A 15929-nucleotide genomic window follows, 5' to 3' on the forward strand; every position below is an offset into this window, starting at 1 on the left:
ACCATGACCTTTTTTGGAGCAAGTTTGCTTTGGGAAGTGCTTTGGCACTGCTTCTTGGTCCAACCACTGAGCTGGTCGTTGCTGGTTGTTGTATAAAATCCACTTTTTGTTGCACGTCTCAATCCCATCAAGAAATGGTTTGTTGTTGTTGTGTACAGTAAGAGAAGATGACACTTCAAAATGACACTTTTTTTGATTTTCGGTCCGCTCAGGAGGCACCCACTTATCGAGCTTTTTCACCTTTCCAATTTGCTTCAAATGCCGAACAACCATAGAATGGTGAACGTTGAGTTCTTCGACAACTTCTCATGTAGTTTTAAGAGGATCAGCTTTGATGATTGCTCTCAATTGGTCGTTGTCAACTTCTGACGGCTGGTTACTGCGCTTCTCATCTTCAAGGCTCTCATCTCCTTTGCAAAACTTCTTGAACCACCACCGCACTGTAGGTTCATTAGCAGTTCCTGGGCCAAATGTGTTGCTGATGTTGTGAGTTGTCTCAGCTGCTTTACGACCCATTTTGAACTTGAATAAGAAAATAGCTTGAATTTGCTTTTTGTCTAACATCATTTCCATACTCTAAAATAAATATAAAATAAAACAGCAAGTAATAACTCATTAGCAAAAAAACATAAAGCGAGAAATGTGCATTAAAATGATGTATAACATAACCACACTTATTTAAGAATGTATTCCAATGTCAAATGGCAAATTTTGACAACGCTAAAACCACAATTTCTGTTGCACCAACCTAATACTATATATTTAAGTTGAATTTAAACACACAACTGCTTGTTTGATGTGCCTTTCTTCTATTGTAGGAAACAAGGGCATAAACAACCCTATCTCTAACTGCCCCTCACCCACACTCATCCCATCCCACTCTCTAGATTAAATACTTTATACCAGTAGCTCTAACTTCTTTTTTGACTATTCTACTTAGATACAAGATACCTCAGCATGCTTACTAGTTTTCCACTGTATATACACATATATAGTAACTGTATATATCCAAATATAACACAAGAAGAAAACTTAAGAGAAATAAGATTCTAGGATATAAACTCAAAATAATCTAATAATCCATTAATTTTAATGTAAACATAAAATTTTAGCAAACCTTAACTCATCCACTTAGTTTACTAGTAAATAGCCCTTAGTTTTGTGCAAAGCTAAAAGTGGGGAACTATAAATCATTTACTGATAATAAAAGACGGAATATCTTTTTGAAAATCAATTTTACAAAACATAGGCCACCTTTCATGGCACTTGTCCATACTTTGAGAATCACTGCTTTTGGCCACTCCTGAATTCACCTCTAATCTACCTACAGGAATCAGCAGAGCAGCACCATCTACATCAATAACTGATAACTATTTTTAGGTCATGGATCTCCTCTCAAGAAAAATGTGTACAAATGTAAAATTGTACATAAAATTTCAGAGTTCAAAGATAATCCTGAGGCCTAGCCACGATTTAAGAAGCTCTGCTCAAGACTTTTTTCTACAACCAGGGACCATACCTTTTCTAAATCTCAGGAGTTTACCAAATAATGCCAGGGTATGAGAACAAGATTCATGCAGTGACCATTCCAATTCTGCTGAATTAATAAGGTATTCTGACTACATCTTCAGGTCTGTCAGAGCTTATACTTGATTTTCAATAAGAATAGAGCAGTATTTTTTTAAAGATGTACACTTCCTCTCAATGTAATAAAAATTAATAAATTCCTGTATAAATTTCTTTTCACCATTTCTTTAGCCAATCTACTACTGCCACCAATCTGTGGTGTAGGGAAAATTTTCCTTAAAAAATCATCAATTCCTAGGAATTTACAGTCCATCCATTATATTTATCCTGCAATATTAAGCTTCAAGAACTAGAGATTTTCAAAGTCAAACTATATATAGTTATGGCTCGGTTTCATTTAACTTAATTAATTTGATTAATGTTAAAGAGGTTTTCCTGAGAGTTGCTTCTAAGAATTTTACATCTTCTAGACTAAGCTATGGCAGAGTGGAAGAACGAGCTTGGGCTTTAAAGTAACAGAGACTTTGACCAGAATCTGGTCTATCACTTATTTTTGTGGGATGCTGGTAAATTATTTAAACTCTGAAACTTAGTTTTCTTGCCTGTAGTAAAACAACAATATATACCAAACAGGAACTAATAAGGAGAGTAAATGAACAAAGAAGACAGCAAATTTTTGTTCAACCCTCCTTCCACCTAAGTCTAAAGCCAAACATCTCCATTTCCTTAATGGTGGCTTGTCTGAGCCACACTATCAAGTCATAACCACTTATATTGAGTGATCTGCATACTCCATAATTCTTATAACTAGGTCTGCTCACTGTCCTGGGCACAGTAGCCCACCCAGCTCCTGTTCCTTTCAGTTTGTAGTTGGTACATAAATAGTGTCTTAATTTAATGAAGGTATTTCAAAGCTCCAAACTTAAAAATAAAATATCCAGTCCTTAAGCATCACTATTGCGTGGCTTTCTCAATTTCCACTCACATTTTGTGTATTCATCATTTCAAAGCAACTTATTCATATTAAAAAATAGCACATCTATAGCTCAAAACTCAATGTGACTGATAATACTGTCAAATTAATAATAATGGTGGGGGAACAAATGCCATGTTCCTTTTTGGAATTTTCTGCTCATTGAGAGAGGAATAAGACATATTACAGAAAATTTCACTTACTAACAAATATGTTTATCAGGGGACCATGTCAGGGTTCAGTGAAGATTAGTAGCTATGGTACTCTTAAGATTTGTACCTTGGCTTAATTTAAAATAAGAGAAAACTACATTTTAAGTTGTGTCTCAATCTATAACTTTCCGGGCTTTGCTTTTTGCAATTTTTCCTGTAAAACTGATACTATCTAGGAATGCCAAGAAACAAGAAAATGGAATCCTTCTTTTGAGTATCTTTTTTCCCATGGAAGTTTAATTCTCAACTTACCCTGAAGAAGTAAAAAACATACCTCTTGGGTAGGACCAAAGAAATACACAATGCAAAGAGAAATACAGTAAGTCCTTATTTAACGTCATCGATAGGTTCTTAGAAACTACACCTTTAAGCAAAACGAGATAGAATGAAGACAATTTTACCATAGGCTAATTTAATTTACATAAACCAGGGTTATGTTCCTACAGTGTATTTCTGATCACATAAACATCACCAAACTTTTAAATAAAGACCCCAAACACTTCTAACATTAAAATTGAAATAAATGTGAGCTATACATACATTTAAGAAAGATTAATAAAAACAAGTAAGATAATTACCCAATTTTTGGTCAATCAGTGAGTGACAGAGGTTGTAGCAGTGGTGGGTTAAATCAAGAACCAAAAGTTTGCAAAGTCAAAATTGTAAGGAGCACCTTCTGCCATCACACAGTTCAAACACAAACAATAACTAACATGGTGGGCTCACTGACCACTTTCATACCACAACATTTATTGTCATGCATTTATGTAACTATCTTATAAAAATTTTAATTTTACTATAATTTATATTCATTCATTTTCCAACACACTTATTTCAGTTTAGGGTCACCAGTGGCCAGAGCCTGTCCCAGAAGCTCAGGGTGCTAGCTAGGAACCAACCCTGAACAGGATGCCATTTAATCACAGGGTGCACTCACACAGATGCCCACACGCATTCACACTGAGACAATTCGGACACGCCAATTCACCTAACATGCACAGCTTTGGGATGTGGGAGGAAACTGGAGTACTCAGAAAAAACTGACAGACATGGAGAGAACATGCAAACTCCTGACAGTGACCCAGGCGAGAGTCAATTTTTTTCTCATCATTATAAAAAAATGAAATTATGTAACAAAATGAAATGAATTATAATAAATGAAATGATATTATTCAGGGACTGCTGAACACAAATCATTTTCAGTGAAAAGCTCTGGGTATTTAGATCACATACAATATTTATTTTCTTCTGTATACTTTCATAAATTTTTCACATTTCCTTCAATAAAAACATGTTACTTTTATATTCAGAAAGTAACAAAATGTTATCTCAAAGAGATAATCTAAATTTTAGATTTTGCTCTGAAATCACTAGGGGCTATAAACACAGAATATGACTTAAATTAGAATGACAACATTTTTAATGAGAACAATGATGTGTATAAATGTTAAAAGCATCTGAAATAAACGTTTTACTACAATAACCTCATTCTTATACCAAGTACTAAAGAGGTGGCAACCAATGAGATAAGTAATAGCATATGGTTCAACATAAAATAAATATACAGGGCTAGAAAAGGATGGGTACAAAAGATCAAAGGCAAAGATCAAAGCTTGTCAAACCAGAAAGATCTCTGTTTGGAATGAGCCTTTATTCTTAGCTTTGATATAAACAAATTTTACATAGTTTACTATACAGTAACTTTATGTTTTGCTTTGTGGCCTATTTATATACACCCATACATACATGTGTACACATGTATGTACACATGTACACATGTATGTATGTGTGTATAAATAAGTATTTAAATAGTCTTTAATATTAAATAATATTTATTATCAAAGGGAATTAACAAGGACTTAAAAAATTTAAACACAAGGCTGGGCGTGGTGGCTCACGCCTGTAATCCTAGCACTCTGGGAGGCCGAGGCAGGTGGATTGTTTGAGCTCAGGAGTTCGAGACCAGCCTGAGCAAGAGCGAGACCCCGTCTCTACTAAAATTAGAAAGAAATTAATTGGACAACTAAAAATATATAGAAAAAATTAGCCAGGCATGGTGGCGCATGCCTGTAGTCCCAGCTACTTGGGAGGCTGAGGCAGTAGGATTGCTTGAGCCCAGGAGTTTGAGGTTGCTGTGAGCTAGGATGACACCACAGCACTCTAGCCTGGGCAACAGAGTGAGACTCTGTCTCAAAAAAAAAAAAAAAAAATTAAACACAAGAATTTTTTTTGAAGAAATGGACTCAGACAAAAATCCATGTAGTTATTATTAGCTACATTTGAAAGATGGTTCTTACATTATTTTAGTACTAAATAGACACTGGGCTATAATATTTAACACCCAGACATTAAAACATCACTTAGAAAAATTTAACTTTAAAATTAAAAAGAAAAGACAGTTAACATATCCAAATTAATTATAGCTATTTACTTTCAAAATTCATTTGATAAAAGTTAAACTTATCAATAAAAAAAAACAGAACAAATCAAACTCATGGAATGTTCAGAGTAGAGTAAAATCCTAAAATTATTACATTTCTTAATTACGTGATTTTCTGACAGGCCATAATCAAATGCAATCCAAGATACGAAGATCATCTTATCAGAATGAGACTCAGTACTAAAGACTATAAATTTGTTTAAACATTGACACAATATAGTCTACCCAAAACTATGTTGGGGGTGGAAGATAGAAGGTGACTTGCCTCCTAAGATAAATAAGATTCTGAATATGGAATACTCTCCTCACTCACAAGATATAATTTTAGTAATCCTGGGACTAGACATCTTTGAGTATTTCTGCCCCAACTTTAAAATGCTTCCTTTAGATAACTCCAATCTTTCTTTTACAGTATTTTCCCCCTCTTATTATATCAGGGAAAAAAAAACCTCAATTAGGGGACAAGAGCCTTTTAATACTCAACATCCTTTAATTTCCTTTTTAAGGAGGGTGTTCCCTGGGCTCAAGGTCGTCTGCAAATCACTGCAAAAGGTGAAGCCATCAAGAGGCTGGTCTGAAGTATTATCAGGGAGCAGTAGGCAGCAAATATTCAAACCCAGAAATTGTCACTCAACATTTCCCATATAGCTAAACAATTCTGCATAAATGACAAACCTTGTCAACAGGTTTTTGCCTGAAAAAGACAGAATGAAAAGACTGACAGATGTGAGGGTAAGATGTCTGAGTGTATGAATATCAATACTTACGTATCATACCTCTGCAGTGGTGTCACTTTGTTCTTATTCTTATCAACCGAACCCGTAGACAGCTGAAGAAAATTGGGATTTAATTTATATAATTCTTGAAGTAGCTTCTGTTCATATTCTTGGTGTTTACCCGCCTAATGAAAGAAATAATTAAAACTGCAGTGGGATTCACAAAATGGCTGGTATAAAACACTGAATTACCTTCTGAATTATTAAATATATGCTAAATAGAACATAAAAGGTATTTTCATGAAGTCAGAGAAACCTGTGAGGATGACATTGCAAAACTTCCAGACCAATGAAAATGATGCCAATAAAATCACATGATATATATTCCATAAATTAACCTCTTTATTATATAGAAAAGCATATTAAGGAGAGAATATTTTCACTAGCTCAAAAGCTATACAGGTACATTTTAAATCTACTTCCAAATCTTTCATGTAAGAATTAAGTCTTCTAACAGGTCATTACTGAGTTTTCTGAAAATTGCCCACAATCAATTGATCAATCAATCTCCTTTTTAATTCAGAGATTAACACAGATGAACAGTTTTACTATATATTACCTTGACACTCAGCAAAAATTTCATTAATTTGTTTTTACTCTCTCCTCCACTGTTACCAAGAGTAAAATAAAAATGTATTTTAAACTTTAGACCAAGGGTCAACAATTTATGGCCAGTCACCTATTTTCATAAATAAAGTTTTATTGGAACACAGTCATGCCCATTCATTTACATACTATCTATGGCTGCTATTCTGCTACAATGGCAGAGTGAAGTAGTTGTGACAGAGACTGCATAGCCCACAAATCCTAAAATATTTACTAACTGTCCTTTTTAAGAAAAAGTTTGCCAACTCCCATCCTATATGCTTTAAATTTAGACATGAGACTAGCAACAAAGAAGCAATCAAGGGTGAGTGGCCCGCAGCTAGGCAGGATCCAGTGAAGCTTCATTTGTATTTACAGCTGTTCCCCATGGCTTGAATCACTGCCTGAGTTTCACCCCCAACCTTTTGTGGAAAAATTGTCTTCCATGAAACAGATCCTAGGTGCCAAAAATGTTGGGGACGGCTGCTATACATAACAAGAGAACGCTGCATTTACTATAATTGGGTAGCTGTATCAGAAGGCAACATTACAAATGTTATGGGAGAAATTAGGCAAAGATTGTGGAAGCTAATCATACACAAAAATAAATGATAATAAAATTAATTACTTTGAGTAACTTTTTACTATTTAAATGCATATCATGACTGGAAAAGTGTTTTTACTTACCTTCAGGGACGTTAATTATTTTAAATTACGGTCTAAATAGATATTATGGCAAAATCAAAATGGAACAGATCAAAACAAAAGCAAAACAATAACAAGTGAGGGCAATGTCATTTAATTGAGTTCAACTGTATCACGTATACTGCACAATGCATCGTTCCCTGTTCTTAGAGGCTACTTGCCTATTTCAATTGGACCTATAAATATTTCCCATGGTACTAAATTCTGAACTATGAAGTAACAAGGAAAGATTTTCTGATTTTTGCCATGATATACCTTATTCAAATTTCCTTTCTACACTGAGGAAGTATTTTTAACAAAGAAATCCCTTTTCAAAGTAATTTAAACTCAGGTAAAGAGCAGGATGAATTCAGGACAACGCTATGAAATAAATTTTAAATTATTTTTAAAAATACATTTAGATGTGGATTTTACATCTTTAAAACATGAAAAGCCTTGAAAATTCTTGCTGCAATCAATACTTCAGGAGTTATTATGGCTTTCATTAGCCACAAAGAGTTCAAGCTGATATTAAAATGATTCTATAGGGGCAGTTCATAAAGACAGGTTAAATCCCATTACAAACGAGTTCCAAACGACTGTCTGTACATTTTCTTTTATAGTTCAATAAGACTTACTTTTTTTTTTTTTTTTTTAGAGACAAGGTCTCATACTCTGTCACCCAGGCTGGAGTGCAGGGGTGTGACCATAGTTCACTGCAGCCTTGAACTCCTGGGCTCAAGGGATCCCCCTGCCTTATCCTCCTGAGTAGCTAGGACTACAGGCCCACGCCACCGCATCCAGCTATTTTTATAACTTTTTTGTAGAGATGGGGTCTTGCTGTGTTGCCCAGGCTGGTCTTGAACTCTTGGCCTCAACAATCCACCCCCTATCCCCGGCCTCCCAAAGTGCGGGAATTATAGGCGTGAGCCACCACACCCAGGCCAATGAAGCTTTAAATGAGATCAATTGGGCCTTGGATATTCTTTGATAGAAATTTTCACTGTAACCGAACATGTCAGTAAAGTATACCTTCACTACTAGCTAAAATTAGTTTGAAATGGTTCCATCTTAAATTTCATTCAAAAAACACAACAAAAAAGCATATACTGAAGTAAGAGATCAGTACGTCCCTGTTAAATATCAGATAGACCTTATTTTAACATTGTTTTTAATCATAAAAACCATACTATCAAGAAACTCCAGTGCATTTATTATAATGGGATTTAATCTGTACTAGCTCCAAGTCAAAAAAGGTAATACTTCATTTTATTTAACAATATTCTCTTAAAGGAGTCCCCACCAGACTTTCTCTAGTTTGACCTGGAGAATGAAAGGTAGCAATGAATGCCCCCCACCTTCTAAATGAGAAGTATTCCTGAAAAGTCCACAGCAACAATCTGAAGTCCTCATCTACAATAGGGAAGTGCAGCATTGTGCTTTGGTATAATCCTCATTTAATATGCCGTATGGTCAATATTTTTACTTGTAAAGGCATGTTTATACTACAAATTGAAAGGAGACAGGAGAAGAGGATATGTAAAAAAGAACATAGGATATTAAGCCTTCGATACATCCTTTACAGGATATGATTCAGGGGACGCTTTCACTGGGAGAATCACTGTAATAAAAATAATGTTAGCTTATTAGTATTGATTGACAGAATATTATTTTCTGGCATGCTCTGTAAAAAGTAGAGATTGGGCCAACAAAACAACTAATAAGTACAGTATTCCACTTACCTTTCATTTTGTTGACATTCCCCTTAAAGTAGCATTTCCCAAAGTGCTTTCCTTGGTCAATTAAGTTCTAGTTATACATCCCCCTCTTACACATGTATTAGCATATTAAAGACTTTGAGAAGTCCTACAATAGAGAAACCTGTTTATCTTCATTTATCTAGCATTTTAAAACTTAGTTGACCATAGATCCATTTTTATTGTAACAATATGCTGCAGAATGGACATTCTCTGGAACATTTTGTTTAGAAAATGCTACTTTAAAGTAATATTTGTTTTTTAAAAAAATCAAATTCTTAGTTTTTGCTTTTACAATTATAACTTACAAAGAAAAAGTACTCCCTTTTCTACAAAGTTGATAATTCACATGACTTTACTACCTGCATTTCTTCTTTTGTGAAGCTTGCAGCCTCATCCCCCAATTCATGTAGATACATGCAGTCGGGTTTGGGGCACTGCATATTCTTTAAGAAGTAACTGCAGTATTTTGTTGTACCTAGAGATGCCTGCAGGAAAAAAGGGGGTAAGGGAAAAGAGGACTCAAAATATGAACTGAGACCACAACGAAAATTTCCATATTTAGTGTTTTCATTTCACTTAAAACCAGGCATAGACAAGACAAAACAAGAAGTATGGCTGCGAATACTACAGAAACGGACCATCACTGGTAGGATTTATTACAGATGATGCTCATCTGGAAGAACTAAAGAAAATGGCTCAATCTATGGCTTCCAGAACTTGAATACCCAAATCTTCTTCCCTATACATCAGGAGAGGAGATAGACAAAGATCCATTCCATGTTATGAGTGGTTAGGCACATAAGAAGGCAAATCCTTTTTCTAATTATGCCATCCTTCTATTTAGATAAAGCATTGTTTGTTGGGACCTTTTGCTAAAACCTGAATCAATGACCAGATATTTCAGAATAAAAAATTAGAACCATTACCATTTCTGATGAGAAGAATAATGGTTCCATTTTCACAAAATTTTATGTAAAAATGGGAGATTTGTAAAGATTATCCCCTAATAATCAACATGTTTATTCCTACCTAGTAAAACAGAACCCTGTATAAGTCAGCAGTAAACAAATTAGTTATCATAGGTTGGTAAGGATACCTAAGACACAATCTTAAAATTAACAGTCTTCAAATTTAATATATAAATGCTAGGTTCTCCTCAACTTATACATCTTATCCCTTCCCTTTTAAAAGAAAAAAATATCAAGAGGACCATATTACCTTAAGTGTTCTTCCATCTACTACCACATTGTTGACACACTGTATGGCTCTGAGAGCATCTTCTGACCGGATATAGGTTACATAAGCACTGGCACTTGGACCCTAAAGTGAAAACATCCCACTTCACTGTTAGTAGTTTCAAATTAAACAACACTTAAAAAAAATTTCTTTTACAACCTAGGAAATTCTAAAGACCTTTACTACCACTATTACTAATAGTAATGACAATAATTAGAAGTGGTAGCAGTTTTGATTAAATACTAAAAGCAATCACACTTAATGAGTTTTATCTGATTTAAAGTAGACTATAACATATATGAATAAAATATTATCTTTTGCTTGGTATTTATTTTTTTAAAAAGTCATTTGACAGGCTCGTGAAGGTTAAAAAATTTTTGAGATTTATAGATTTTTAAAAATCAGATTTAAAGACACTGTGTCATACTGTGTTCTGTCAAAAATAAATACTATAACAGCATTCTATCTGCTAATACCAGCATAACAAAGATGCTCCATTAAGTTTTCAATACCTAAAAATACTATGAATTAGAAATCATTATCTAATTATCAGATTGCCTGATAACAGACTCAACTACCCCTCCCCTTCACTCCATCACTAAATCTTTGTTTTCCTATTTCCCCCTTACTATCAATTTACTATTAAGTCTTAGAAGGGTCAAGTGAGCACCAAAAATTCCCCCACCCCACCAATGGAGTTCACTACACTGTTTAAGTCCATGTCCCTCAAGCTTTCTAATCACAGAAAGCAAATTTTCCTTTTGAACAGCCCAGGTCAAGCCCAGACCATAGGGAGGAAAGGCAAAAATCCCTATAATTAGTTACCTGTGAGCCTGCATATGATGTGCTATTATTGATGACAACTTTATGTATTTTACCAAACTTCCCAAAATATTCTGGTCGTTTTAAAACCTATAAAAGAAGAAGAAATAAGGTATAAACTGTCCCCATTTTCATCAACTTTATCCTTATAATGGGAACATTCACCATCCCTCTTCAGTGAAAAGAAAATATTAATTTTTAAAGTTTTCTAATAAATGTGACTACTTCCTAACTGCAATTTGTGAAGCTAACCTCACAAGAGATCAAGAGTCTAAAAGCTATTCTTTTTTTGACCCACTGAATAGAAACTGAGACTCAGTAAGTTTGCTATTGTCTACTGTGTTCTAATATCTATAACAATAATATGGGGAGATCTTACCTTCACAGTATTTTTAAACATAAAACAGATCAAAGATCTTAACTACATTAATAAATGATCCTTGTAAGAAAGTAATTCTCAAACCAATGACCAAAATTACATATCACAGCAGGGATAGAACTAAAGAACAGACACGAGTAGAGACAGTCCTTACTCATAAATCTATTGCATATATTTGATATACATTAAAATATTACTTATAGCTACAAATTAAAAATATAACAGAGTGCCCCCTCAACCTTCTATGCTTTATGATTTATCATTGTGTATATAGTTTCCTATGTCAATCAATTTCACCATTTCTCAACTGCCCTGTGGGTTATTTTTCCCTCTTTTCTTGGTAAATATCATTTGGGAAACAAATTTGTACATTTCTTTCTTTATTACCTGGTTATTTCTTGGTAGTTATTTCCCCCTCATACTTATCTCACCCCTTTTACTTTGTGATTGCTATATGAATTCTTTTAGCTTCTTTTACAAACTTAACCTTGGCTAACTTGACCAGTATGTAACTTGATACAAAAACCTCTGCTATGGGTGCAGTGGCTCATGCCTGTAATCCCAGCAATTTGGGGTGCTGAGGCAGGAGGATAGCTGAAGGCCAGGAATTTGAGACCAGCCTGGGCAACACAGCAAGACACCATCTCTACAAAAAATTAAAAAACAAAACCAGAAAACCTGCCTGAGAAGGAACAGACATAATTAAAAAAAAAAAGGGAAGAAAAGAAAAGGAAAAAACCAGAAAACCCTCTCCCATGATTTGCAATTACTTCAAAATTAATTTGGTGGTTTCCTAGAATTTACCTTTAGACCTACTATTCCTACAATTTCTCCAAATAGCAAGCTCTCTCTCAATGTTTGATAATATTCTCACACACTTATAATCTAGCTACAATGTTCTGCATTTGACAGACTCAAAGCTTCATGAAATAGTTTATGGTTGGTGTATCACTAATTCTTAGTCTTCAACTTAATTCATGTAAAGTAATTAACCTTACCACACTTTATTGTAGGTGCTTGTAAGTATAGGGTTGTGATGTTTGCTACAGCCAATTTTAATGTACTAGAAGATGAGCTGATTACACTGGTCTTTAATCTTTTTTCCACTCAAATCCCCTGAGGAATATGATAGTAATAGTGGCTAATGCAATGACTCTCAGGTTATTCCTAACAAAGTCTCTGGGTTGAGGGATAGGGAAGAGTATAGTTTGAAAATGCTTTCTGGCAAGTGGAGTTTGGAACTGCATTCAATATTTCAGCTGGATGTACACCAACTCAGCAACTGGCCTCACAGCTCAAACACCTGCTCCCAAGGGTTCAGGCTGGTCACAGGTTATCCTATATCAGCATCTCCTACGTGTGAGCTTACGGCAGTAGTTCTCAATGAGGGAAACACTCAAGGGGGCATTTTGGAAATTTGTGGAAGCTTGTATTGGGGGAGACTGTAAAAGCAACTGGGATACACTACTGCGTTCAGTGGATAGGACCCAGGAATGTCTTACAAGGCTCATGCTAGCCCTGCACAATAAAAAACAGTCCCGCATAACTTTTCAATGTCCTACAAGATGTTCATGAAGCTGAGAAAGCCTGTTTATAATTAAGTGAACCTGGAAACAAATCCATATTACATATAAACACAAAGTATTTTCCTAGTTTTGACATATATTAAATTTATAGAAAAGTAGAGAATATATAATTAAGGGAAGACTACACATGCTTTGGTTGAAATTTTACTAAGATTTTTTTCAGAAAAATCACTTCATTGGCATTTCATGGAAGCTGAGCTGCCAATATATACACCTGTAACAACCTGCATTTGCAGTTGTCACACTCAGTGATTCTACAAATAGTGCCAGAATCTTACTACCTTATTACATAGTGTAAAATAGTATTTCAAGAACTTGAATACACATATAAATCTAGTTAAAATGCAGATTCAGATCCAGTAGATCTGAGGCAGTGCCTGACAGTGGGCATAATAACCTCCCAGGTGATACTAATGCTACTGGCCCAGACACCACACTTTGAATAGCAAGGTTCTCAAGCAACAGAATTCTCAAGAATTTACATGTAGAAATAGTCTTTCCAAAGGCTGGGCGCGGTGGCTCACGCCTGTAATCCTAGCACTCTGGGAGGCTGAGGTGGGCGTATTGTTTGAGCTCAGGAGTTTGAGACCAGCCTGAGCAAGAGCGAGACCCCGTCTCTACTAAAATTAGAAAGAAATTAATCAGCCAACCAAAAATATATAGAAAAATTTAGCTGGGCATGGTGGCGCATGCCTGTAGTCCCAGCTACTTGGGAGGCTGAGGCAGAAGGATCACTTGAGCCCAGGAGTTTGAGGTTGCTGACGCCACCACACTCACTCTAGCCCGGGCAAGAGTGAGACTCTGTCTCAAAAAAAAAAAAAAGAAAAGAAAAAAAAGAAATAGTCTTTCCATATTTATTTTTCTTTTATTTCTCCTTTATATATTTTTTTCAAATTATGTGTGTGGACAAATTATGCTGTCAAGAAGTCATTTCAATAAAGTCAAGGGATGTTATAAAATATTAGTTTTTAAAAAGTGGGCACTGAATCTGATATGGCTGAATATCACTGGTTTATGGAAACAGTATCTTGCCAACATTCAGGTATAACACCTTCATAGCGACATAAGATTGTTATATAATTATACTGACACGTCCACACTGCAGCTAGAAAGATACTTTCAAAGCACAAACCTAGCTATGTTACTGTTCATGAGAATATTCAACAGCTTTCCACTGCCTTTAGGATAAAGAGCAAACTCCTCAGCATGGTTAGAAAGCCCTTCATGATCCATTACTACTTACCTTGATAACCTTATCTCTCACCATTGCACTCTAATCTTCCAGCCAAACAAATCACTTGCAGATCCAGGTCTTTTTCATCCAGAAGCATTTGTACAGTTCCTGTGCCAGAGGCACTTTACCCCAAAGACAGCAGAGGGGTAGTTACCTCCCTCCCAAGATCAGGTACTATCCTTTGTGCTTCCATAGCCTATAGTACTTCTCCTATGTATTGTTACTTTTGTAAATAAGCAGGTACTACCTTGCTGCTTATCCAGTTTATACTCAGTGTCACATGTAGTGCCTTATTGTAGGTACTCAGTAAATGCTTACTGAAAAACTGAACTGTCTTAGTATTGAGCAAAAAGAATTACGTGAATATATAACATTGGTGGGCCTCAAAGTATTAGCAAATGGCTAGTGGCTGATAAGAAACAGGCCGCCCAAGTAGGGGAAATTCAAAGAATTTAAACTCTCCATATTAACTTGAACATTTAAGATTCTGCCTAAATAACCAGCAAAATAGTATTCTAGTGAATAAAAGGTAAGGGGAGTAGACAGAGTACCCTGTACATCAGCACACTATCTAAATACTTGCTGTTATGTATTTACTTCACAGTGGGCCAGTTTTAGTACTAACAGACTATAAAAGGCCATGTGACAGAATTACAAATATCCAATGGTATGCCTAATGACTAAAATGTGCTGCTATATATTCTTTGGGAACACAGTCAAATATTCATGGACACTACGGAGAAAAACAAAAACTTGGTAATCAGATGGATAGAAGAATATAAATGAACGAGTGGGTGAACAAGTGGCCCAATCATCAGTATACAGTGGAACAGGAGCTGTAAGACCATAGGCAAGTCACGCAACTTCCCTTTGCCTCAGTTTCTTATTTGTAAAATGAACTGCTGTGTCTTTTAAGTCTTTTAGTTTCTCAAACAAGCTGTTCTCTCGGGCTATCACACTGGGAAACTACTGTTCATGTATGCTGCCTAGCTAACACCTATTAATTCTTCAAGCCTACCCTAATTATCCTTCCTCAGAGAGCCTCTGTGAATCTCCACACTAAGTACTCAACTGCTATATGTTCCCAAAGAGCTGTGTACTTCCCTTTTTATAAATGCTCAACACACACGTAAGCACTGAAATTGTCTTCCCTACTAGTCTGTAAGCTTGCTAAGGGTAAAGACTGTGTCTGGCTTGCTAACTACTTTATTTCCAACATCAAAATGCCTAGCATGTGTTAAGTATTCAAGAATTAATTTTCAGAATAAATGAATTAGGTCACTACAAATCTACCATTTTAGGACTTAGAAGACAATCATCATTGTCTGTAATCTAATCATCACATCTAATTACCATGTCTTCTAAGATAGTTTTTCTATTAGCCAATAAATGAATATATTTGACAATTAATCTTGGTATGAAGCTTTCTGATGTACAAAAATTATTTTCAAACTAAGCCTTAATTATTCCTAAACTCTCCCATTTTGTTAATCTGAATTTAGTCAAATATCAAATTGTTCATCAACAAAAAGGTAAGTAAACTATATGGATCTTCTTTGGCTTGAAAGTAACACTAACAATTTGAAAATTCTTCAGAGTTTTCGGTGAAGTCAACTTTAAGTTTTTCAAAAACTGAAAAGGTTATATAGACAAATTAAGTGAATTTTAAAAGATACTTAAAAGTGGTAGTATTTAATAAAAAACACTTGGGCCCG

At 35.1% G+C, this 15929-nt stretch overlaps 1 protein-coding gene across 6 annotated transcripts in view; it reads right to left on the reverse strand.

The window, feature by feature from the left end:
- The window catches only part of CNOT4 (CCR4-NOT transcription complex, subunit 4), a 163141-nt gene that overhangs the window by 57220 nt on the left and 89992 nt on the right, over nt 1-15929 (reverse strand). For 3 of the 6 annotated variants that reach the window (XM_012642782.1, XM_012642780.1, XM_012642784.1), the window contains 4 exons: nt 11019-11105; nt 10176-10277; nt 9317-9442; nt 5929-6053 (listed from right to left, as the gene is read on the reverse strand). In XM_012642782.1, the coding sequence (XP_012498236.1) occupies nt 5929-6053; nt 9317-9442; nt 10176-10277; nt 11019-11105 (440 nt within the window). Of the gene's footprint in view, nt 1-5919; nt 6054-9316; nt 9443-10175; nt 10278-11018; nt 11106-15929 lie in introns of all 6 variants that reach the window. The other 3 variants (XM_012642781.1, XM_012642779.1, XM_012642783.1) reach the window with 1 other exon arrangement.

The sequence above is a fragment of the Propithecus coquereli genome, unplaced genomic scaffold (genome assembly GCF_000956105.1).
Source record: "Propithecus coquereli isolate 6110/MARCELLA unplaced genomic scaffold, Pcoq_1.0 Scaffold186, whole genome shotgun sequence".
NCBI lineage: Eukaryota > Metazoa > Chordata > Mammalia > Primates > Indriidae > Propithecus > Propithecus coquereli.